The following is a 27,629-nucleotide window of genomic DNA, read 5'->3' as shown; positions in this document are numbered from 1 at the left end:
AACCTAACCCCATGCATGTCTTTGGACTGTGGGATGAAGCCGGAGTACCCAGATCCATTTTGCATGGGGAGAACATCCAAGTTTGAAAAGAATCCATGACCTTCTTACTGTGAGGCAGCAGTGCTAAACACCATGCTACTGTGCTGCCCATTAAAAAATATAAGACCAAAAATAAGGACATGCTCAATATATCCGCTATAAACAACAGTTACTGAAGTCTCACAACATGTCACACATTATATCTGAGTTGTTCAGCAACTGCATTATAAGAGAATTTACTTCTTTTAAACTGTTCTCATGGCAGCTATTAATAATGGTTGGCTCAATGACTGACCTTTCACCTCCTGAAAGGATCTGTGCACCTGGACTGCTACACAAACACTGTAAGCTCCTCCTACGGCTTTGGTGTCTGCAAATGGAAAACAAAGGATCTAACTGCTTCAACCATGAAGCAAAATCCTCCGTGCCTCCCCTCCAACACCGTATACAACATGTGATTACTACTGACATGTATGTTCCACCCTTTGGGCAAATGTGAAAAACACAAGTGACTAAGCTGGTGTTGATGATGAACTGGTACCTTTGTTTCAAGCAAGTGCAGGCTTGACCACAGAAACATACTGATATAATACAAGAGATAAAGATGTTGACTTTCCTCTATCTCAACAACGCTCACAAGTAGTTCTTGGTAAACTTTCTGGGAAGAGATGCTGACTAAATTAGGCTAGCCTGGTTGTGATTTTAATGGGGCCCAGCACAAACCCACAACCACACACAGAGAACACAAACATTCATCCTAGTTTCCTAGAAGTTTTTGAACAAGCTCCAGCTGAAGTCGTCCAGAGTGTACATGCAGTTCCCCTCCTCCCAAATGTCTTCTGTTTTTGCACAAACTGTAACCCACCCGCCAACCCCTTCACAATCGCACCCCTCCCCGACATCCCGTTCCTCCAACTCCCCCCCTCCTCTTTACTTTCTGGCTGCAAATAAACAGAATCTAGAGGTGTGTCTGCTCTCAGCCAATAGGCAGCCTCTCAAGCCTTTGCCACTGAACCAATCACAGCAGCCGGCAGCAGCAGCCGTCTTGCCTTCTGTTAACGGCAGTTGTTGTTTTCCTCCTCTCCGTGTTTTCCTCGAGTCTTCAGAGCAATGGATGGAGTGAATAAAGAGGAGGTCAGGTCAGGCATTAATAGACTCTGAGTGCTTCCCCACAATTAGGTGGGGGCTAATCTCAAATTCACGCATGTGTGCACATGCGCGCGCACACACACACACACACACACCATTCACTTATCTTTGACAATCACACTCCCTCCCCCTCCCTCCCTCAAACCTATACAGTCCACACTTTGTTTCTTGCACATAAACATCCCCACTCCCTTTCTTGCTGCCCCACCTCCCCACACACACACACACACAACTCACAGTTGCTGGTTGTATCTGGTCAGGAGGGTGTGGAAAGCTGGCAATGGGGGAAAGACAGTCAAGAAGAACACCTGTCAAACCAGTCAACAACAGCTCCATGTATGAGTGACAAGCACTTCTCCAGTTTTTGTGTTTTTTAATGGAAATCTTTGTAAACATTGACATAGTTTAAACCTAGGATATTTTCACAGTTTCAAACAGCACAAGAGGTTTAAAAAAAAGTTCTCACAGGCTTAGCACATAAATTCTATAACGTCTTGTACAAGGGGAACATTCATGACTTGTTTTTCTCACTCTTCCCCCTTCCTTCTTATAGCCACATTGATGCAACGAGCCTGTATTGCACAATACAGAGTGTTGTTTGTAACTGCTAACCTGTCACATCTCCAAAGAAAACTGCAGAGAAAACACAGCCCTGTTAAGAGGAGTGTAACCTCTCAGACCTTCTACGATCTGCTGGCAATAAAATGAGTGTCTGGTTCATATGTGAAAACAAGCTTTCAGGGTTTTTAAATCTGGCACACACTCTTTATCATCGTCCTTTACTTATGTATGATGATGATGGAAATCTACTGAGACAAAGGAGGAATGATGTCATGTTTGGACGAGCCTCTCGGATACATGGTCAACTTTGCACACCCACATTCAGAAACGAATTAACACGTGTGGAATTTCACAGATGAATTTCTTGGTTCAACAACAATCTGATCTTTTTTTCCTTTTCTTCAACCACGTAAATAACTGATCCCTGTTCATCCATATCTGTGAGCTACTTTCATATCTATGATTTAATAATAATTTATAAAAGTAGTTTTCCACCTTCAAATCCCACATTTTAGCTCCATCCTAATTAATCATTATACTGAATGTTTTCTCAGAATTTTGACTAAAACTCCATTGATGCTTGAGTTTGAGGCTTATATAACAACACTGATATGTGGCAGGTAAGTCGGGCATGTGTCTCTGCATGCTCTTGCAGATTCTACAAAAAGCAAAGCTTTAGGATTAATTATAGAAAAAGTCACCAAAACTTCAAATGCCTGTGCAGCCACGTCATTTGTTAATATAATATTGCTTGTACCTTTGGAGTATTTCTTCCTACATGAGTTTACTGGCAGATAAAGTATAAGAAGGTACTCTCAAGTTATCAGTGTGCTAATATTATAGTATTTTAAGACTTCTGTAACTTGTATTGTTCTTACTTTTTATCTACTCCTTGTATTTATGTTCTTCTTGTGTCTGTGTCTATTTATATAGTCCATATTTAATAACTTTTTTGTATGCAGAAAGCAAAGTGACTCCGCCTTCCTTGTTTTTGTACACAAACCTACACAAAATTAAAGAAGATTCCGAAATCGATGCTGGTTTTTGCCATCTATCATCTAAATGGCTGTACAATACTTCCGATGTCTGACTCAAATTCTTTTTCCCCATCGACTTTTTTTTGTCTTTGAGTTGTGAGCAGTTTATTTGAAACGCTGCCTGTTAAAACGTTACTGTTACATAAGATGGCTAAAGACCACTTGTTTGCATCACAGCCTGCTCCGTCAAATTAAAAGCAAACATTAAAAATACAGGAGCATGTGACAAATCAACTGACCAGCCGGCCAAAATTGGCTTAGTATATCTAGTTAAGCACACAAGATATAATGGGCAAACAAATAGAGCTGCGTTGGATATCGCTGCAAGGCAACGCTGCAAAAGAAAAACAAGCAAAGCGTCCAGACGAAGATAAGCAAACACACAGAACTGGCAACGAAAATGACAGATGGGCAATACAGCCACTGAGAGGGGAACATTGTTTTCTGTGTTGACACGACTGATGTCTAAAGTACACCGAATGATATGTGAAGAATGTGGAAAATCTATACACCAACCAATCTGCCTGCTCAGTATAATCAATCTTTAAAGGCCAGTTTATGTAAGCTACAAGTTTTACTCACAGCTGATTTTAAGATAAAAACCTGCTGTTTCAGACTAAGAAAACAATGCACAGACTTGGGAACTGATTGCTCATGGATGGACATTGGCACTGTAAAACCACGTTGTATAAGTTACCAAACGTCACTTGTTTGCATTATATCTTCACAACACATCACAATAAAGGGTTCTTATACAGTTCCTTCCTTTCCCTCCTTCTTTCTTGACGTCAAGTGAAGAGAAGCAAGTCAGTTGCCTGCTGACACTCCCTTAAAAACAAGCCAATGAATGACTGTGACTGATTGATTTCCAGAGGGGAGCTCTTATCCAAACAGGCTCATGGAGATCATGAGGGGCTCTATTCTTACTCCAGATATTAACTCTTCTAACATGTTGAGAAAATGTTCAGTGTTGAGAAAAGCTTCTCATATTTAGAGGTTTATAGATTCTTCTGATCATACTGTAAAAATAGTCATGGGCAAATATCTAAATGTCTCAACCAGCAGTGAATAACAAGAAAAGAGAAGAAAAAGAAATAGCTGACTGAGTAACCCAAGCATTTCTGAATATTTTGAACTGGATGGCTGCCATCCACAGTATGTCTGGTTTCAGGTTCTTCAGGGTGTGCCTTGCAGCATGTTTGGATGCTTAGAAACCTATAGAGGACCAGAAAAGGTGTGGCAACCTGCCAGCATAGACTACTGGGGAACCAGATGGAGAAGAAGTTGTTGTTGTCATTTCTCCAACCATTGATTTCCCTCTGGCCTAGATACTTCTGATCTCTCAAGAGTTTAGCCAAGCTTGGCCCCTACTATTCTTGTACTACTAGGATCAATAAAAGTCAGCCCAAATCATTTAAAAAATAAAATCTAATGCTGGGCTTTATCTCCCGTCTACACCCTTGTTTAGAAGTGTAGCAGTGCCAATGCTACAGCTGGGAACATCTGCCTTTTATATTTCTGTGTTCTCCCAGTGAGACTTCTCACGCATGTGAAGTAGAAAATTTTATTAAACAAGCATTAGAAATATGTGAAAATTCAGTTAACTGGGCGGCCAACTCCAAGCAGCTTTCAGGGAAAATCTAAGAATGGTGGAACACAATATATATAAAAAGATGGAAACAGGCTTCTGCCTCAATACAAAAAGTCCCTTAAACCTGCTTTCTTTCTAATGGCCACCAGGGGGCAGATCCTCTGGTTGCAGAAATTATTCTAGTTGCATACTTATGCGACCAGAATAATCAGTAAACATATTTAGGCATGTGGCCATGGTAAGTTCAAACGGAGCATCGGAACAGGGTAAGAAAGATGATTTAAGTGACTTTAAATGTGGTATCATCGTTGGTGTGAGATGGTCTGAGTGTTTCAGAAAATGCTGATATGCTAGGATTTTCAAACAAGAATCTTTGCATCCCCCTCCCTGAGCCTTGTTCTGCCAGAGGTCTCTTCCTGTTAAAAGGGAGTTTTTCATTCCCACTATCACCAAGTGCTTGCTCAGAATGGGTCGTTTTATTGCTGGCGGTCTCTCTATTAGTGTACGGTCTTTAGCTTACAATATAAAGCGCCTTGAGGTGACTGTTGTTTTGATTTGGCGGTCTATAAATGAAACTGAATTAAAAATTGTTGATGTCAGAGGTCAGTGGAGAATACTCATTACAAACAAGGTATGCAGGAGTGCATCTCTGACTCCCCAACATGTTGAACCTTGAAGCAGATGTGCAGCAGAAGACCACGCCTTGTGCTACAGAATTCACCAAAATAAGACCATATAAGAATAACATTCTCTGGTATGATGCATCTCGTTTTCTGCTGCCACATTCAGATGGTAGGGTCAGAATTTGGTGTAAAACTTCCCCAAAAGCCATACTTCTTCACTTACCATTAACTATTACTCAAAATGCATTTGAACCTTCTTTTACTACCTTTTTCATGTCAGCTGCCAAAAAAAGAAAAAACTCATTCTCATCTCAGTTTACCTACTATGTGTCATCCACACACTGATGACTCGGTCTGAAATATTATCAGTGTGGCTAAAGCCAACATCTGGAATTGCTTAAAAAAAGAAACACTCTTGATTACTTGCACAAACACCAAAACACTTTCTCTTTCTTACAAGAGAAATACTTTATAATATTTAGGAACATTAGCAAGAATGGGTAATGCAACACAATAAATCATGAGTAGCAGTGCATAGAGAGTGTTGTATATACTTACATTCTACACTGTCACAAGACGTTATAAAGATCTTAAGTTAATAGTTCTTCGTATCGTTACCCTTCCTTCTTAGAACCAACAATAGTAATTACTTTTCTTTTGCTACTTTCTTTGAATTTTTGTTGACTTTTTCCCTCATCCTTATTCCTTTCCCTGTTTACTGTTACATTTAAGTGTACTTTCTGCTAGACCTCAAAGGACCTGTTTATTCTCCTACCTCCATTCCAGTCTCATTTTGTCTTTCCTGGACAATAAACAATGCTTTGCCTTGTTTTGAAATATTTGTACTTGTTTAGATCTCTGTGTAATGTGAACTTTAACCTCAGAGATTACACTTGGATTTTTTTTGTTTGGCATTTTAAACAAAGGGTTCATTCCTTGTTTTGATCAGGAACAGCAGAGGGAGTCTGCTGATTTAGAGGTGGTATTACACAATGCAAACCCAGATACAGACTCTATATCTGTGTATATTTTTATTAAGAGAGTTCAATTGTGAATCTATACAGAGTGGGTGCTTAAACACAGAGCTATTGATCAGAGACATCTCTCAATTTCATTGTACGTATGACAATGACAATAAAGAATATTCTATTCTATTCTATTCTACATTTTTATATACCTATATTCAAATCAAAGGTTTGAATGTGATATTTATTACACTAAATTGGATGAATGCTACAGTTGCATGATAAAAAAAGAAAAGAAAAGAAAAGAAAACAGTGGCTGACAGCTGCAGCACAACCAAAATTATTCCAACTACAATGAATTTCTAATCTTACAATTTGGTGCTACAACATGGTGATCAAACAGAAATAAAACTGAGCCAGTCTGCTATCAGTCTGCATTTAGTTTGAGAGGTCAAGTTGGCAATTACATACAATCTGTTTGTGATAATAACATAACACAACATTAACTGGGATAAAGTGGTGGAAATTTACAAATGGGTTATATGTGCATACACATAATCTCATATTAACTACATTCAGAGTCCAACTAGAATTTGACAACCAGGAGGGGTACATTTAAAAAGACATTTAGGAAACATTATAAAAACTCTAATTTTTCTTATCTGTACCCCCTGGAAACAAAATTAGAAAAGAAAAATTCCAAAATGCTTTCCTGCTTTTCCTGAGAGAATTTCAAGGTTTGAAGAGGTTGTGCACATTGATAATTTACATATAGTGTAGATTACAGATAAACATCCCAAACCGATTCACAACAAAATACCAGTTTGAAAGCCTTTTAAGCCCAAGCTTAAAAGCAGGAGTTAGCAAACTAGCAGTTGACATCATAGTGGCTACTCCCATCTTCTATACCACACAACAGAAAGTGAATGCCATTCCGCCATGGTGGGACTCAAGATAAAGTTTTCCCTTCTTTCATACAAGCAACTGAATCGACTACGAATACGAGTGAAGAATATCACTGACTGTCATATGACCTGGCAGTAAGTATTTACTGCCTAGGTTACCTAGGCAACCGGAGCCTGAAACGCCTATAAGTGACCGGTCATCAGCTTCAAAATGATGTGTCAAGAGCTTTCAGTTTGTACCCAGCTTAAAATAAGTCCATCCAGAAATAATTTAGTCATCAAAGATAAAAAGTACTATCAACTGTTTCCCTCGGTGATAAAATTGACTTTATCTGCATGTGACTCAAAACTTAAATCAATGCTAGCATCTAAGTAGCTTCATTGAAACAATGGTTCTGTGGTAGTTACTTAAACTTATCCCTCAGTAGAAACTGCATGTCATCCAAACGTTGATGACTGAGTTTGTAACATCAAAGCCAACATCTGGAAAAATTCAAAGAGAGGGATAACACTGATTACTGGCACAAATAAAACACCGGAGAGTTCAATGACCAGCTTCCAGAATATTACCTAACTGGTTTCTGCAAAACAACTCAGTAAAGAGTCAAAGAAATTCTTACTTGTGTGCTTCACAGTCCGCAGATATAAAAGTAGAGGCATTAGGTAAAGTGCTATCAGGAAATTCCAAGACTGCTTTCTACAGGCTAAATATGTATGTGTGTGCATGAATGTGTGTTTGTGAATCACACAACACCCTGGCTGCAACTAAGTGTCCAATGAATCCCAGAGGTGTGATGGATGACAGCATGATGTAATTATATCTTTTTAATTTATGTCTTAGAACATGTAGTATCTGAGTGAGGGTAAACAACTCCATGCATTTGAGTTGCACCTTTGTGCTGAAGTTTCCGTTCTATATTCAGCCATGAACTTGAAAAACCGTTGAACTGTTAGAGACACACACACACACACACACACACACACACACACACACACACACACACAAAAAAAGGGAACATCAGCATTTCCTCTTTGACATGTGAGTCTTAGTTAAGGCACAAGGCACGGGCATCTGAAATGACCAAATCAACATATATACAGAAACCACACTGGTCCCAAACAGAGCAGACACACACACATACAGACACACACGCAGCTTCAAGTTTCACTTATCACACACACACACACACGCAAACACACAAACCCACAAAAGCAGAGCGATGGGCAGATACAGACAAGTGTGAGAGACAGATGCAGAGAGGAAGGGGCAGAGTGTGAAAAACATGCCGTCAACCTGCACTCACTGGCCAATTATAGACCTCCATGTTTAAAACAGAGCTGTATTTTTAGGTAATTTATGAACAATGCTTAAAAGTGTCACATTTCTTCACTTCGTCCGCACCAACTTTCACACGCAGCATTCGGACGTCTCTGCTGTAGGGCTGGTATACTGATTTTTACTGAAAATTATAGATTGTAATTGGCTCGAAGGTGATGATGAATTTTAGCAAAGGGAAAATCGGACACCAGTGACATTTGTGTGAAAATGTGCAAAGACCTCAATAGCTGAGCTTCGAAATAAAGATAGAACTAGGATTTTCGTGCATTCAAAATCAATAGCTATCAATAATCATTCCATAACACACAAAATCTGGACAGAAAAAAAACAGACAGCCACACAAACGTCCCCATAGACTCCCAGCACACACCATCTGATGACAAAATTATGTCACTTACCACCGGTGAACACTAACAGACTCGCTGACATGTTAAGGATAAGCAAAAGTTTTGCATCTCTATCAAACATAAATGTCATCAAGTTACTTAGCGACCTCCAAACAACTATGGTGCCTTATAAAACCATCATACAATTTTTATGTCACAACAATAATCTCTCATTTACATCCACAAAAGTCGATTTAGACGTGCCCAGCTAGCCACCTAGCAGCTGGTAAAAATGACCCATTTTCAGTATATGAACAACATCTACCACCCATATTTTTTTTTTTTACTTTGCTAACTGATAAATCTAATCATGCTGAAAAAACAGCACAAATAGGTCAAAATAACACTGAAACATGGGTATGCACTAGTGAGGTTACAAATAATGTTCTGCATTTGCTAAACATATATATTGTTTACATGATTCATCGAATCTATTAAGAAGAAGAAAAAAAGGGAAGTGAGCATAAACAGAGGGGCCAACATTGCTCAGAATGAAGTTGTTATCTTTAGTCAAAGGAACATCTCTAGGTTAAAGGAGATTTTGGGGATATGAACCAACCATATGACTACAACTTCCTTGTTCAGCATCTAATGGAAAAAAAATGTATGTTGCAAATACAGATGAAATGATATACCAGCCAATTGGACGATTTATAGTCCTCTTAGCCTGGGCCGGTGACCTTCATTTGGCAAAGTCTAGAAGAGATGATTTATTTCTTTCATCTTATTCATACTTGTAGAGAGACAACAGGAAACCAGAAGGCTTAGCCAGCATGAAGCCTTGGTCGGGTATGCTCTCGACTAGCTTATCTGAGAAGGACGCCACTGCAAACGCTCTGCAGGTCCAGAACTGCAGATGTGTGAAGTGAAGAGGGTTTTTGAAACTGTTTAGTATACACACCACGGAGCAATCATTCGAATAAATACGGTGCCATTGTTTAATCCAGTAATGGAGTCTCCTTAAACATACATAATAATTCTAATTGCGTTAAAATACATATAATGGAGGATGTGGACTATTTTTATATTATGAAGCACCTAAAATGTCTGTTTACTTAGTGGTGAAGATTAAGTTAACAATTAAATCTTCACTTTTGGGCCCCTTGTGGGAAGCAGAAGTACACTTACGCAGTTTGTCATTGTAAAGGCAATACGCTCATCATTTTAAGTAGCTTAGCTTTGTTCCTTAAGCTGTTGAACACAAAAGAAATAAATTATTTGGTCAGCAAACATTAGTCAGAGTAAATGCATTCTCACAGCACAAATAAGTGACCCTTAAAACCCTTCACATTAAACAAAAAAGTATCATTATCAGCCATCTTTGTCAAAAAGAAAACAAGCAAATGAAAAAAAACATATATATCAATAATACTGTGCGACAAAAATTTCTCACTATCATTTAATCTGCTGAATGTGTGCGTGTGGGTGGCTAGTGTGGTGGATCGATATCATCACAGGCATTTTGACACAACGCCTCATTACACTTTCAAAATTAGATGCTTTCTGCAACTCGAAACCATAAACACTTTTAAGGCTGAGGTTCTCAAGCTTTTTATGGCACACTTGAGAAACTGAAAGCCCACAAGTTTGATCAGTTTGCTTTGTCACTTATTTACAGTTGCAGAAGTGTGTGATCAAGTGTTTTTTATTTAATCCATTCGTCCATCCGCTTCCGCTTTTCCTTTCCAGGGTCGCGGGGGGCGCTGGAGCCTATCCCAGCTGTCATAGGGCGAGAGGCGGGGTACACCCTGGACAGGTCGCCAGTCTGTCGCAGGGCCAACACACAGGGACAGACAACCATTCACGCTCACGTTCACTCACACATTCACACCTAGTGACAATTTGGATTATCCAATTAACCTATCCCCTTATTTAAATTTTTTTTAAATAAAAAGATCACTGAAAAGCATCAGCAAACATTCTCAGCTGGTTCCACTCACTACCCACCTGCATCCCACAGTTTGAGACCCACAAGCATAGTACTTTTAGTAGGTCATTTTCCAGACAAAATGAGTTGTGTATTTTATTTCTTTATATTTTTATTCAATGTTATTATTGTTTGCTGCTATAATAGCAGTTTTCTTTGGTCTTGATGTTGTGTATAATGTTTTCTGTCTTTATATCAAACTGTTAGATGTAAGAATCTGCTGCATCCATATTATAAACTTTTACGCCGCGCTTCATGGACATAAGACTTAGCTGGATGTTAGCCAGTTGGCTCATCTCTGAGGTAACCAGGCTTTTATTATATTATTTTATCATTATTACATCAGGACAGCTAGTTCTTATCTCCAGACCACTAATTAGTGGCATTTTGTCAAGTCATTTAGGTACAAGGTGTCCTTTTGCTGTTGTGTGCTCAAGAAAAGTGTTATGGCATTATTATAAGTTGTTAGTGAGCAAGGTTACTGTTGCAATAAGGTACATTTGAACCCAAACCACAATTTTTTCCTAAAGCTAACCGAGCAGCTTTCAATGCCTAAACCAAACCAGTGAGTGAAAGTTATTTAATTAAAATCAAAAACACAAAAGTCCTAACAGGAACCTAGCTGGAGTCTCATGTTTAGCAAACCAGTCATTTTATTCAAAACAGTCAAACACTGACACAGCTTCCACGTGCTCCTCAAAGTGATCACATCCCTAATCATTCACAGCTTTGAGTCTCGATAAAAGCAAAAAAAAATTCTTAACTGCTCATCCAGCTGAAGGTTGTGAGGCGTGCTTGAGGCCCAGACATGTTGTCAGTCCACGACAGGGCTAAAACACACTCACATTTACACCTTTGGCCAATTTAGAACGGCCAAACACGCACGTCTTTTGACTGTGGGAGGAAATCAAGGTATCTGAAAGAAACCCACACAGGAAGGCTCCAGCAGACTGTTAAGATTTAAACCCAAGACCTTCTAGATATGGAGGCGACAGTGCTAACCACTGCAGTCATTTTAAAACCCCCGTCTACCCCACCCTCTCACACCTGTCTAGCCATGGTATGCTGTAGGTAAACTGACTGAAAAAGGCAATAATCTCCTTTACTGTTGCAACTAGAGATCGCCTCTCAGTTGTAATGTTGCCATTATTTTTTGAAGGTATTGTGGCAGTTTGGTGTGGTCGTGGTGTTAAATATTGTTGTTCCTCTCCGTTTTTTACGATGGTCCTGCTTCTAGATGAAGAAATCTGCTGCTTGCTCAATGCAGACTTTAACTGCATGTTTCTCTGGGCTTCATTGTTGAATAACACAGTATATTATGGTTTATTAGAGTAGTGCAAGTGTTTCTCAAATGTTTTCTAGTATGCTGAAAAAAGTTTAAGTACCCCATCCCCCATTTTTAAATCAATAATAACAAATAAAGAAGAGAATGAGGTTTACTTACATAAAAAAGGTCAACTCAATAGTATATCATGTGTATTCAGCTTAGTTTTTACCTGGTTGTGCACACCCCAAAGTTTGAGGAGCACTAGACAGTATTTAGCTGTGTTGACCTGCTGACTACTCTTTGAAGTCCATGTGGTATACTAACCAGACTTTTAGAGCACTGTTGTACTGCTAAAGCAAGCTCACATCTCCAGGGGTCAGTTTTATTTTGCCAAAGCCAGCATTTAAAATGAAGGTGTCCCTTTGTTGTTATGCCCTGAGAGTTCATTCCAATAGTGATATAGTATGAAAAGAACTAAACAAAAGATAGTCCTAGTTTTCTTCCATATTTTTTAAAGGCATTTGTACACAACCCGCAGTTTGACAACCACCGCATGACCAAAAAAGCAAATATTAGCAGACATTATCCTGTAGCGGCACCTGTCCTATAACAAAACATCATGAGTTTTGATAATGTAGTGCATATTACTTCCATATATTGTACTTCACAGTTTAAGCATGATGGAGCAAGACAATTAATTAGAAAATACACACAATTAAAGTGCTGAATTTGTATTTTGTAGCATTTCACTGTAGTTTTAAATAATAGATCCAAAAAGGTATCAGCGCAAGCGAAAGTGGCCATCATTAGACCGAAAAAAGCAAATAAATAAGTACATAAACCTATCAGAGAGAGACAGCAAAAACTTTAGCAGTGGCCAAACCAACAATCTGATGCATTCTTCAAAAGAACGAATGCACTGGGCAGCTCAGCAACACCAAAAGGTCTGAAAAACCACAGAAGACAACTAAAGTGCTTGATGACAGACTTATTTCCATTGTTAAGAAAAACAACTCCACAACATGGTTTCATAACATGGTCTACAATCATGAGACGCCTTCATGAATGGAAATATAGAGGGTTTACCAACAAGGTGCAAACCGCTTGTTAAACTCAACAACAGGAAGCCTAGAAAACATCTAAGATGGCCTGCACAGTTCAGAAAATAATTCTTTGGACACATGAAACCAAAATAAACGTCTACCAGAGTGATGTGAAAAGAAACCACTCACAATCTGAATCATACTAGATCAGCTGTCAAACATAGTGCAGGTAATGTTATGGTAGGGTATGTATGACTGCAGAGGAATTGGGCCACTGGTGTTGAATGATGATCTGACTGTTGATCGGAGTAGCCGGACGGATTGGGAAGTGTACAGCGCTAAACTTTCCGCTCAGGTTCAGCCAAACGCAGACAGTGCTTCACAGTGCAAATGGCTAAAAACCATAAAGAAACTGCAAAAGCAATCCAAGAGTTTCTCATGCCAAAGAAATGTGATATTCTTCAGCGGCCATGTCAGTCACCTGATCTTGACAGACACAGCATGCTTTCCCAATACAGAACACAAAAAGGTGGATGCAGAAAGATCCAAAGACAAGCAGTAACTGAGAGTGGCTGCAGTAAAGCCTTAACAAAGCACCTCTTCATGGTTTCTAGACTCTAGTCATTGATTACAAAGGACTTTTAGCCAAGTATTTAAGACAATTCTCATATTTAAAATTGTGTTACTTTGTCCAATTAACTTTGAATGTCTGAAAATTTGGGAATATGTACAAAAATGGCTGTGCTCATGCAAAATTTTTGATTAACCCCTCAAATTAAAGCTGAAATTGAGACTGCTTTATTCGATGTACTGAGGCAAAACTGCTGTGTCCACACATGTGAACACATGTATCACTAGTGCTACCATTTATCATCCTAGTAGATGCACCTATAGTATCAAAATCCTAGTTGACTTCCTTAAGATTTCTGAAACATCTGACCTCTGACCTATCCAATATTTAAACTCGTCCAAGATTTTTAGGATATGCACCTAAGGTATTAATTTGAAAATCCTACGCCACCTTGTTCTTGAGTCATCATGTTCCACGACACCCACCGCACGGTGACGACAATACTCCGTCAGCCTTTTAAAGCTGAGGGGTAAAAGCCAAAAAACTCCAACATGAAGGTACATGATTAGATTTAGGCCAAACATACAAAGTGTGTTTTCCACCCTAAGTAAACACTATGAAGCAAACCCACTCAAGCAGCTATTGCAAACACTACTTGTCAATCACTGATGGAGACTCACTCTCAGTCTGCTGTTTTACCACACACATTCAAACTTTGGAGCATAAGAGCTGAGGTCAGAGGTGAATGACTGTGGGAATGTGGAGGTCCCGTAGTGTGAAACTGTCACCATGCTGACAAACTGGCCAGTAACCTAAACAAGGACATATACATCAGCCTGGGTCAATACCCTCGAGAAGAGAGCACAATACCCTCCACCCCTACACACTGGGCCTGAAACAATACCACTGACGCTAAAACAACAGCGCAGCCAATCCTGAGCCAATATGGCAGTGGTTAAAGCTTGAAGCAACATCACTGCTCGGTGAGCAGCACCACACAATGACTCCAATGGGAAATGATCCATCAGGTGCTGACACAGCTAACTTCATATTTCAAAAAGTGAGGTACTTGCAAGATTGGGTGACGTGCACACGGGTGAACGAGCCTTTGTGTGCATTATTTATGTCTATGTTAACGTGTTGCCCATTTCCTTCAAGCCTTAATGTAGTACTATACATCTAAGATGGTAATGGCACGGTTCTGATTGAGCTGCTCTTGAAGAAAAAAGGGAAGAAAAAAAAAAATAGCCACTCATTTTACATTTGGCCCCATTTATTCTGACACACCCTAAGATGGCCTAAAATCTCAAAAACTTTTTTAGAGAAGTCATTTTAAAGTTTGTTAAGCTGAAGTTTCTTCGGACTGTACAAATAACACACTGGAACCAACATATCTTCAGTACAGTGTTCAAATCTTCACATTTTAAAGGATATGGCTGGTAAATGTTGAGATTTTTTGCATGATAGGTTACTTCATCAGAAAAGATGACAAGAAATTTGTGCCACTTTAGTGGTTGCGCAATGTTTTCTGGTGTAAGCAGGAACAAGTGTCCCTAATATTTTCTGTATTCCAGCTGACTAAGCCGGGCGCTTAGCCTGTGTGGTTTGTATCCTAATAGGGGCCACCTCAGACCGAGGTCTGGACCTCAGCCACTGGGCTATTCATGCTTTGTGACCTGATCTGCAGATGACTCAAAATCCTGCATGCTCCCTGCTATAACGCTCTCTAGACATGTAAACACATAGACACAGACTCACATTCAAAAGGCAGACAGAACACATATAGACGAGCATAAACACAGAGAGAAAATGTCACACACAAACAAACTCACATGAAGGCCCAGTGACCAGGGCGAAAGGAAAAAATTAAAATCATGTGCAGCATCGCATGCATTCAACCCAGTACATGGAAAATTCCCATCAAGCAACATGAGATGAGAGCAAAAGGTCAAAAACCTTGTACAGAGCACCCTCCTGTGACTAAACACAGGAACTACATCTACTTCAACCCCTCAGTATGTGCGTGAAGAACCACTCCACAGCCTGTCCTGTCTGAGGAAAAGGACGAACACTGAAGAGTAAGAGTGTGAGGGATAAAAGGCCCGTATTGATTTTTTTAACCAAATACTTCATCCACTGGGAAATAACCTTCATCATTCATTTATTAATTCAGTCAAATTAATCCTGAACAGATGGCACACAAGTTAATAGATGAAAGTGTCTGAGATTAGCAAATGACTAAACAAGGCACATGGGGTGACATGCAGCGCTTAACTGCTGAGCTCTGTCCTTTGTAATTTATGACCAACTGTAGCATCTTTTTAGTAAAACGTTACCTGTAAATCATCTTTATGGAGGTATTTTTCTTATCTGTAAGTAGTTCCAGCCAGACTGTACAGCTAACCTGCCAAAAACAGTCACATGCCCCTTCGCTGCTCCTAATGCCGGAGGTACAACTATTGTATAACTAGGGGATAACAGTGCAAAATTTCACACAGGCATTCATAATGCCTCACTATTTGCTGTTTTAAATTAAAAAAGAAATGCAGTTGAGTAAAGGATCACACTGTAAGATTTCAGCAATCTTATAAGTTTATTGCATATAGCCACACTGTGCAGCACACATTATATTTGATGTATGCACAGTGTAAGATGACAACACCTCCTGAAATGTATGAGACATTGTTTCAATTCCTCATGCTGGCTGCACCCTCCTTGTTGTGGTCACGATAACATCTGGAGGAAATGGTATACAAAGAGGTTTCTGCTGCCGCACAGCAACACGACGTCCTTCTTTGCTGGAATTCCAAACATTTTGTTTTGTACAGTATATAAGAAGGGAGTAGCTTCGGGGTCTTTAGAGAGAAGCCGATGCATTAAAAAAAAAAAAGCATTCTTTTTAAAAGCCACCAAGGGGTGAAAGCTGTGGTGACGAAAAGACTTCTGGTCCCTTAGAAATCTATGTGAAAATGGTCCTCAGACTTGGCCTCTTTAAATACTTTCCTCCTGAGTTTATGCGTCAGTTACTCATTCTGTAATTTTGTGTTTTTATTTTTTTAAGTTCAGATAGAATTATATCCAGGGTATGCTCATTTGCTCATGAGCTGATGACTTGTAATTGACAAGTCGTTAGTGTGCGATTTCACTGTCAGTACCCCTCACTTCTCACATCTGCTTTACAAAAACACCAACATGGCAAAGACAGAAATACTTCAAAACATCTTCACAAACCAACGGGTAACATCTATGTCTTTCTTTTATACTTACCTCCATCTTTTATACTATAAAATATGATATTTGTATGTAAAACCAATGTTTTACCTACATATTTCCACATGTCTCCAATCTGGTGTTTATCTGGGATTAGGTCACAGGGGCAGCGTTCTAGGCATGCCCAGACCTTCCTTTCCTTGGCCACCTGCTACAGGTGTCCCTACAGGTGTCTCATTCTCAATTCAATCTCTCCAGCATTTTCTGGATGTCCCCTGGGGCTTCTTCCCAGTTGGACATGCTTACCACTGTAGACTGATACATTGTCCACATCACTGCTAGCACTGCACCACCCAGATTCAAAAGTGGGCACTCTCACTGGATTCATAGTCTAAAATTTGGAGTTGCTCATTTTCATTCCCACCATTTCACACTTGGCAAACCTCAGATCCAGGAGGAACGCTGAAAGATAATCTTCCTAAATTCCCCATACTGTCAAAATTTTGCCTTAGGACATTTACAACAATAACCAAAGATTTCATCATGATCCTTTCCCCTTGGGCATCCTTCATCTCAAGCAGCCCAGAAAAAACAGTGTATACCAGGGGTGTCCAACTCCAGTTCTCAAGAGCTACTGTCCTGCAGCTTTTAGATGCATCCTTATTCCAACACACCTGGATCAAATGAATGGCTGTTACCGGGCCTTTGCCAAACTTGATGGCATGCTGAAAATGTAATCCAACCATCTGATTCAGCCGTGTTGGAGTAGGGATGCATCTAAAAGCTGCAGGAAAGTAGCTCTCAAGGACCGGAGTTGGACACCCCTGGTGTATACCAACATAACAGACAGGTAGACAGGAAAGAACTCAGTTTTCCTCTCTCATCTAAGTGTTCAGTAAGCCATTAGGTGACATTGACGCTTGAACAAAAAAAGACCAATGAAACTGAAGCAGCTATGCACAATTCAGCTGCTGTTCCTTTTATCATTTACACCTGTTTTGACATGTCAAATGCCATCAGTGAAAAAGAGATTGCCAAAGGGTAAAGCTGTCAGATTACAGACTAAATATATCTTTCTCACAGCGGCCACGTTGACATGTTAGGAAAGGCGCAATAATGTCATTAAAGATAACCTTTTAATACCCCTGTAAACTATTTCAGTGCACCAACATACATGACACGAGGGCCTGGGAAGAATTTGTATCATTTATATCAGGGGTCCCCAATCTCAGTCCACGAGGGCCGGTGTCCCTGCAGGTTTTAGATGTGTCCTTGATCCATCACAGCTGATTTAAATGGATAAATTACCTTCTCAACATGTCTTGAAGTTCTCCAGAGGCCTGGTAATGAGCTAATCATGTGATTCAGGGGTGTTGACCCAGGGTGAGATCTAAAACCTGCAGGGACACCGGCCCTTGTGGACTGAGATTGGGGACCCCTGATTTATATGATCAGTCACATCTGCGCTTTTCATGCTATGATAAGTCTGCTGCTAAAATGGGTCTGCCCCTGTGGATGAATCTGTTTAAAATAGGTGTTGCTAAGCTGTGAAATGACTGCAATTTACATCTTTCACACCTAGAATGAATTCAATTTTCTACTGGCAACATTATACCAACAGTAAGGATGACTGAACTCATACTTATGGCACAAGTGTCTTTGGTAGTCTCACAAGACTACCAGATCTCTATTCTTATATCTGAAGGGAGCGACACAACAAATTCTGCTCTACCTGAGGTTGAAACAAGACCTCAAGGCATGAAAACATGGACATAATGAGTTTACACACAGAGTTGGTATGCTGTTAAGCTGTTTTATTCATATGATTTCTAAGTGCACTTCTCCCCTTCAAGAAGTTCCCCATCACCATCCACCATCTGCTCCTCCCAGTCCTGATCAGACAAGCGAAAGAGGAAAATTATCATTTATTTGGGGCTTTAAGCTAACTTGGGGTCATGGAAACATAACCCACATAAGGGTCTGGATCTGGACCCTGTCAGGAAATACTCAGATCTTGAGCAAGGCACGAGAGCAAAGTGGTTTGCAGTTGTGGGGTGCTAGTAGTTTTCCACTGTTTTCAAATGAATATAGAGAATGACAGCATTTGTCCCACCTCCTCTTTTGGTTTGGTTTCACCCCCTTCTCCTCTCTTCTCCACACATTAAAACTCCCATTGCTTTATTGCTGTCTTTTTTTCCCCCCCCTCGCCATCTCTTTTTGACCTTCAGTGCGCTGCAATCATAATGTGGCAGAGTCTCTTTTCTACTTCCATTCCCTCTCCCTCGCTTTCTCCCCTTCAGCTCCTGAATACCACGTCCAGAAATAATTGTAGACGAGCAAGTACCCCCCACCCCCAAGTAGCGGTGCCAACTAACCCATCCCATCATTGCACCTCATGCCACTGGTACCATGACGACTGCTTATGCTGTGCAAATGCCTGGAGACAACACCAACCCACCCCTCCCTCTTTGACAGGACAATACAGCCTTTGCATGTTTTAGCAGAAGTTTAAACTCTATCTGGAACAAATGAAAGAAGAAAAAAAAAAATCCCCCTTATTCTATAGGAAAGCATTTCCTCACATCCACTAATGTATGCTAAAACAGGAAAATTATCATCTACAACAGGATTGACAGTGACCTAGTTGCACATTTCCCACATGCCCCCCCTCTCCCTCTAAGTCTTCCCGAGTGTGCTGCCGGCAGCATGCTGTACTGGCTGAAAGTGGGGGTCTGTCTGTGCTGCAGGATCAAAGTGGGAGCTTGTGTGTTTGTTAAAAATGGCTTTTAATATCCTGGCAAGCAAGAGAAAAGGGAGGGGAAGGCATCTTCAAACTGTCTAAAAATCCCTTCTGGTAAATATCCCTCATCACTTTATCTGCACAGCATCATTTTAGGTTTCCCAGTTTGCACATCAACTATTTATAAATTAAAGCCAATATAGTGGTAGCATTCATTATTACATTATACTCAAACCACTCTGCAGACATTTGTGGTACAAGATTTCACATTAGGAGTGCGTCAACAGAAATATTGGGCCAACACTGATGCCAGTGTTTAAAATAACAACTCGGCCAATAAGCAATGCCGCAGTACAAGCAATAAGCAATTCATGCAGGTAACTAAAGTGTCTGTGAAGGTTCTCAGTCATCCAGGTCATCGTAGTCAAAGGAGTTTGCAAAGAAAAGCGTCTGGACAAGCAACTTAAAGAAGTCCAGACGCTTTTCTTTGCAAGCAGGTAACTAAAAGCAGTCAGTGATTATATTTAGGACTACAAAAGGAGCATCAAGGCAGAAGCTATGTCATTGTGCTACTATCACTATCATCATCGCAAAACTTGAAGACAAAGGGCCTTTAGTGCCATAAAGCTTCATCTAACTCAGTAAGACACCCCATAGAGAGCACTCATACCCAGCTCCTATCACCACTCTGTCCCACTGCTCTGCCCAGCTGGCAGACAGCTGTAAATCCACAGCTTTATTTCTCTATTGCGTCCTCCATATCCATGGCGCATTTCACTGTACAGTTACTGTGCCAAAGGTCACTGCCTGCTACCACGGCTGCTCCTTTCTCCCACCCTCTCACCATACACTTTGTCTGCCCTGGTTCAACCACAGAGTGCCCATAATCCACCAGATCTGACCAGAATACAAGGCCCTCTGGTCATTGGTCCTCACTTTATTTACACAGCAAGCAGAGGTAGCAGACAGACAGAACTCCGGGCATTCGCAATCAAACACATGCACACACAGTACATTAACAAACACAAAAAAACAGCACAGTATATGCACAGTCATGCACAGACTTATAAAACAGATTAGTACAAACCTTTCTGTCACTGTGACAGCAATAAAAAAGCATTAAACAATTCTCAGAACTTTTGCCACATTTTACAAGTGGACTCTGACCCTGCCTTCTCCGAAAAGCCGTACTGCATCTGTCCACACACCTGTCTGTCAAGGTTGGCAAGTAAAGTTTGTTTATATAGCCTCACCAAATGCATTCCACCATTGAGAGAGGCTTACAGACAACATGTCTTCTGAAAACAAGCCTAACCCACAATTAAAAAGAAATAAAATTATGTAACACAGTCTCAGAGAAATCAGTCAGAGATCAACCTACCATGCAACTTCAAAGTTTAACCCTTAGGGACCTTACGATGTAGGTACTAGATCTGCATATACTTGACAATTACGATTTCTTATTCATATCAAGTTCGAGGGCTATGCTTAGATAAATAAATCAATCCTAAAGAGATAATTAAATATTTACCGTCATCTCCAAGAGACACTTCATATGTTCTGCATTAGTTTAGGAAGAGGCGAGTTCCAGGAAGCCATTTCACTTAATTAATCACACATATGTGTTTATTAGAGAGACTGCTTAGTTAGCTTAAATAAGTATGTGAAAACACTCAGGAGCTTTACACATCTAATGCCTCTGTGTTCCTCAGAAAAACAGACTGCAATTCTTTTTTATGAAAAAGGCCCCCCCCAAAAAACATGACTCTGTCATAACAGATGAATAAAAGGAAAGTTTCTTAGATTAAACATCTTCTAGGGTGTTTAAAAGACTGCAACTATAGCGATTTGTGCATTGAAAATAAAAGAAAGAAAGTTGGTTGTAGAACAAGGTGTGATACTAACAAACTAAGGTGCACGACTCTTACACTATTAACCACACATTTCAGTTCTGATGTGCAGTGACAGCTGAACACATAAGAACCAGACTGACTTGGATTCAAAGAGACACTAAGGCCACTTGGTATTTAGTGTACATTCTTCACTTCATCCGCTGATTTACTCCATCTTTTAATTCTCGCACGGTGCAGGTTGTGGGTAGTGTCTCTAAATCTGAGAGGCACAGGCCTAAATCACAAGAGCAGGTTGATCTTTTGAGACTAGCTCTTAATTCAAGTAGGGGTAAAGGGCTAACACAATGCTGTAATTGCACAGCACAGAAAGAAAAAGAAAAAAAAACCTCTCTGTCTCTGTTCAGCCATCCAAGACTGGGTTCCTTTCATCCAGTGAGGGAGACGTGATGACCAGAGAAAGAGAGAGAGTCGGCCAACAGAGTCTGCCCACCCCTTTCACAGACTCCGAATACACACTTACTATTGTTTCTCTTTAATTCTGAGCATGTGTTTGTTTGGAAGCATACCCATCTTAACTTCTGGGTTCCCATAAGAATTAGATCAATAAAGCTCAGCAGTTGATAGCCATGTCAAAGGCCACAGAAGACCACGCTGCAGAATTGTTTAGGTAAGCGATTTTGATCCACAATTATCCAGAAGACCCTCGCAAGGGAATCCGACCCCTCCCTGTATGCATATCACCCTACTTTTGCCAACGAACCTGTGACCCCTGAATACTAGAGCAACATCATATCTCAAATGTTTAAGCCTGCAAGTCAGGAAGAACAAACACCAAGTGGGACTGCATTAAAAAAAGAAAGTGAGGCAACTTTAGAGACCAAAAAAGGTTTTTGACCACAAGAAAGAGATAACTACATCTCTTTATTTGCTGGGTTCCTAAACAATTAGTGGAAGGTGTGATACCAGGATCAAACCAGAAGAAAATGCCCTTGTCCATTCCTAGAGTATAACTTCTCCAGTACACTTCTTATCTATGTGCACAAGTATGAGCAAAAAAAATAGTGCCAACACACAATAGTTTTATAATTCTTCTTCTTGGGCATTATTGCAATTATTTTTATCATCATTTTTCATGCTACACCTACAAACAAGAGCACATTTCATCCTTTGAATAATATCACCGGAGTTACTTTCACGGTTGATAAATGCTCAGGACGGATGTGCACATTATGGCAACAAACAAGCAGAAAATTGCTCCAACCCACAGCTATGCGAGCCATGTGGGTTTTAGGGTATATTATTCTCACTAAGCAGGATGCCTTGCTCCTCTAGAGGACACGAGGAGAAGACTGTCTGTGCTTTCAAAGATTTTGTCTTTAATCAGCGGATCTGCTGGAATTAAAGGCTGTCTGAGCCAGAGCACCCCTCCCTTTAGCCCCTCCAACCCTGACAATGTGAGAAAGGTGTGTGTGTGTGTCAGGAGGGATCTTCCACCATGGGACCAGAGCTACATCAGCTAACAGTGGGCTCATAAATGCAACCTTTGGCAAGCTGTGCCCAAATGCAGCTTAGCATAATTCAGAAATACCAGACGGCGTGTACCGTGGTAGACAGCTAAACCCGCAAAGCAGCTTTCTCCCGTTCTCATCTCTGCCTGCCCCTCGCCTCCATCTTCAAAAAACACTTCCGCGCAAACAGGAACTAAAGCCACGGCCAAACACCCTATTTCCTCAGAATAACAACATGTCAGGCCATCCAAAGCTACTGGGGTCAGTGTTTGTTTGTTATTACAGGACTCATTAAGTGGAACAGGCCACAGCAAACACAAGGGTAAACCCAGGATAAGTGTAATATTTCACTCTCTATTGCTACTAGTGGCAAAACAAAATAAACCCAGCACAATATTTATCATAAATATACATGTATTACAGATACAGTCACCAACCTTTTTATTAAGTACACCTAAAAAGTACTGGACTGGACTTCTTTTTGCCTTCAGAACTACATTAAATCTGCATAAATTCAACAAGGTGCTGGAAACATTCCTCACAGATTCTGCCCAATGTTGACAAGATCACATCACACAGTTGCTGCAAATTTGCTGGCTGCACATCCATGATGCGAATCTCCTGTTCTAGCACATCCCCCTAGGACTGTGGAAGCCATTAGAGCACAGCGAACTCATTGTCATGTCCAAGAAACCAGTCTGAGATGACTTGACATGGTGTGTTATCCTGCTGGAACCAGCCATCAGAAGATGGGTATACTGTGGTCACAAAGAGATGGACATGGTCAAAAACAATATTCAGGTAGGCTGTGGTGTTTAAAGGACATTCAGTTGGGACTAAGAGGCCAAAAGTGTCCCAAGAATACATCCCCAACTCTATCACACCACCACCAGCATGAACCATTGATACAAGACAGGATGGATCATGTTGTTTATGCTAAATTCGGACCCGGCTGTCCAAATGTTACAGCAGGAATGGGCACTCATCAAACCAGGCAACGTTTTTCCAATCTTCTATCATCCAATTTTCATGAGCCTGTGTGATAATTGTAACCACAGTTTCCTGCTATTAGCAAACAGTAATGCCAACTTGTGTGCTCTTCTGCTGCTCCACACCTTGGTTATAACGAGTGATTACTTCAGTTACTGTTCCCTTCCAATCAGCTAAAAGCAGTCTGGCAATTCTCCTCTGAGCTCTGAGAAAACTGCCACACACTGGATATTCTCTCTTTTTCAGACCATTGTCTTTAAACCTCAGGGATTATTGTGTGGGAAAAAAAACAAATAAATAAAATATCCCAGCCCATCATAAGTTCCTGAAATACTCAGGCCAGCCTGGGCCTTGATCAAAGTCACTTAAATCACTTTTATTCCCCATTCTAATGCTCAGTCAGTAATTTATTTTCTTTGTATTTGATGTATTTGAATGTGCAATAGTTTTCAGTCATACTCGTTATACCATTTTGTTCTTATTAGGCATCTGAAAATATCTGTTTACTTCTATTTAGATTTAATTTCTTTCTACCTTGACAGTGTTCTTTTTTTTCTTCCACTGCAGTTTTTGTTTTTTTGGTTTTTTAATGGCTGCATCGTTTTATTTTATTCCCACTCTATTCTTTTTGCTACCGTATAATGTACATTTCCCAACTGTGTGTCTAATAAATCTTATTAAATTTTATCTACATTTCTCCTGTTAACTTTAAGGACTTTGAAAGACTTTTTTCCCCCCACCATGCACCATCTATGCTATTGAGCATTTCTCCCACAGATTTTTGTTTTCAGGATTCACTGAGTACCATGTGTCCATGTCCGAGTCAGACAGCTTCCATATAATGTTTTTTTCTCGATTCACTGCCACCTGCTACACAACAATAACTTAACGACTTAATGACTTAACGGATTTGGATTTAAAAAAGAAAAAAAAAAGCCTAAGTGAAAACAAAAACAAAAATGCTGTGTCACACTGGTGTTTTGTTGATAATGGAGCGCATTACTTATTTTCAGTAAATACATCTTAACTCTCTCAGAACGCCCACATATAGTATGTGCAGTGTCAATATTTTTATTGGAAGAACTCAGTGTGTGTGTTCATTAATTTAAAAACTTACAATAAAACCACAAGCCAAAGAAATTTGTTTTCAAATTCTGCCCTAAAAAACCTTAAATCTTATGTCTATCTTTAATGCTAAAGACAAATCTTCATCAACCAATGATTATCTGTTTAGTTTAAATCTCACTGTAAAAATGATTGGCAGCGTGTTGAAAGGTTAGGACAGCTATATTTTTATGTATCATTGTGTGACTGACTCTAATCTCTTTGACAAACCATGCAGCAGTCACACTGAGCTTTTTACTAAACCACAGTGTTTGCAGTGCTTATGAGGAGGTGAAGAGAGGGAGATGGCAGATGGCAGCAGAGCAATACAATAAACACTGGCTCTGGAGGACATATCACAGTCGGGTGCAGCGTAATGCAACACAGCTCACCATCATAAAACCACGACTCTCTTACCTGGATGTTTCGCAGAAGCTGAGAGCAACGCTCCCTGACATCTTCAAAGGGACACCGTCTGGAGAGCATGAGGACATGGGCCAGGATGTCATTCAGATCGTTGCCTGGAGGACTCCCTGAAGCCGGGGACAGAGGGGCCACCGGCGGTATGGGCCCAATGGTTTCCACTTTCCGCATGACCTCCTGGCAGATGTTCTCTATCGCGTCAGCCCTGGAGCTGGGATCCCGGGTCCCCAGCCTGTCCCATCTCCCCACAGACTCCTGGTCCTGCACCTCCATCAGTTTATGCGGGGCTACCGTTTGTGCTGTCTCACAAAAGGCTACGAATAAACAGGACAGGAAATGGCTTGCATCACCTGTTTGTTAATGCAAATGCATTATGCTTTTAGATGTAGCATCAGAGAAATTTGACTCCAACTAATAACATGAACCGCTTATAAAGGACACAGATATATCACCCTATATCTCAAGAATTCATTTGCCATAATTTGGATATTACAGCTAATGGACTTTTAGCTTTTTGCAGGGGTGAAAGTAGGGAAAGAGAGAGAGAGAGAGGGGGTGAGTGACACACAGCATCAAACTGAAGCAGTAAGGACTATGGCCCTCGGTTCATGAGTCCCCTGCTCTACCAGGGAAAACAAAAATGGCCCCCTCAGCACCAGGGAAGAGCAATAGAAGTACATCCTCCATCTACTTCCATTCTTATACCACATACTGCCCTAAGAAAGGGTGTGAAACTTTATGTCAGTACTGTACCAGTGTGTAATGCAACACTGTGGAGAAGAGATGGCGCCACTGTTTATTATGTTTTTGCTGATATCTGTTTCCCTTTTTGACAAGAAAACAAAAAGAATTATATATAAATATTAACTATAAATTATTAATCTCTTTACCACTTCATCATTGAACATTTAGCAACTGCAAAGTTGAGTTGGCACAAAACACTGGTCATTAACACCTGTAAATATAACTGCACTTCCTTCCTGTTGTTTTTAAACATCAGTTTAAGATTAAACACTTAATGGTGCATAAATCAACTACACATGAAAAGCATATCATCACACCATGCATTTCAGCATATAGCCCAATCCTTCTCTGTACATATACTGCTCAGATTTGCAGAAAATCTAATATAATGAGGTTTAACCACATTTTTTAAACACAGATTTAAAAAAGCAAAAGCTGTATCCGTGATTTAAATCCACATGATTCTGCAAATATTTGTTAGCAACTTTCAAAACAAGAAAACATGATTTGAACACAGACAGAGCAATTAGATTCACTGCCACAGCATTTGATTTTGCAAACACTAACACTGGTTTATGGTTTAACGGCTTTTAACTTTGATATTAACTTGGCATATCATAGGAAAAATACGCGGCTTGTCAGTGAAATCCATTCAATCTCTCTCTGCTTGTTCCTCTCTCTCTTTTCTTCGTGCCAAGGCTTTCAAGCTGCCCGTTAACAAAGACGGCACTAAAGTCCGGCACCGCCACTCTTTTAAAAAATTCCCACACACAAACCTTTCACTGAGACTGAAAAGCAAACAGTGTCATTCTAAAACACTCACCTTATCCACATTCTTTGGTGTCTGTCTCCTGCTACAGGACGCCTTGCTTCGGCACTGTCCAGTAACGCTGGTTCCAGTGTAGAAACAAGAGGAGGTAACAACTTCAGGGTAAAAGTTTGATTGGCAGGGCAAATTACCCAATCAGCCCAAATCGAACTCATTCGGGGAGGTTCTGGAAGATGACTGGTTGGTGGGCGGTTTCCTGTGCTCGTGGGGGAAGCGTTTATGGGGCTTGTATTCTTTATCCTCTTAGAATCTCTATTTGATTGTAGCGCTTAGCAACTACATCTCCCATCATCCACTTATTCAGCAGCAGCAGCCCCCCTTTCACTTGTTTATCAGAAATAACAGACAAGCAGAGAGAGATAAAGAGGTGGGTATGTTGTACGTTTCCATTTGATTTTCTTAACTTTAACTAATAAAAATTTGCACACTGATGGAGCCCATACCATTAAAATATCAAACTCAACATAAGAACGAAGTGCCATGCAGCTCATTTCAAGTCTGGTAAAAAGAAAAAAAAAAGTGTTTGTTGCAAATGAGGAAAAAAAATAGAAATGCAGGAGGGCTGTAACACCTGCTGCTTATTGCTGCAGGAGAGTATCTGCATGTGCAAATGTTGACAGTGTGATTGATTTACAGTGCTAACGACATTGTATTAACTCACCACAACCTGGGGAAAGTCAACAAACAGAAACAAATCACTTTATCGTGTACATACTCCAACCTACTGATTGTGTTGGTATTTTGGAGGTTGTGTGTGGCTATGCAGTGATCACTTGTGCCATTTTTTTAGTGACAAGGTTAGCAGTGCAGCATGCATTCCAGCCA

The 27,629-nt window shown here is 40.3% G+C and overlaps 1 protein-coding gene across 1 annotated transcript in view; it reads right to left on the bottom strand.

Annotated features, from left to right (window-relative positions):
- Positions 1-26,925, bottom strand: part of sesn1 (sestrin 1) — a 65,056-nt gene extending 38,131 nt beyond the window's left edge. Inside the window, exons 1-2 of the mRNA XM_005454619.4 lie at positions 26,799-26,925; positions 25,226-25,545 (exon numbers count right to left, since the gene is read on the bottom strand). Coding sequence (XP_005454676.1) covers positions 25,226-25,504 — 279 coding nt within the window. The 5' untranslated portion in view covers positions 25,505-25,545; positions 26,799-26,925. The remainder of the gene's footprint in view (positions 1-25,225; positions 25,546-26,798) is intronic.
- Positions 26,926-27,629: the final 704 nt, after the last annotated feature.

The sequence above is a fragment of the Oreochromis niloticus genome, linkage group LG15 (genome assembly GCF_001858045.2).
Source record: "Oreochromis niloticus isolate F11D_XX linkage group LG15, O_niloticus_UMD_NMBU, whole genome shotgun sequence".
NCBI lineage: Eukaryota > Metazoa > Chordata > Actinopteri > Cichliformes > Cichlidae > Oreochromis > Oreochromis niloticus.
The sequence above is the reverse complement of the archived record's forward strand: the minus strand, read 5'-3'. Positions and strand labels throughout refer to the sequence as shown.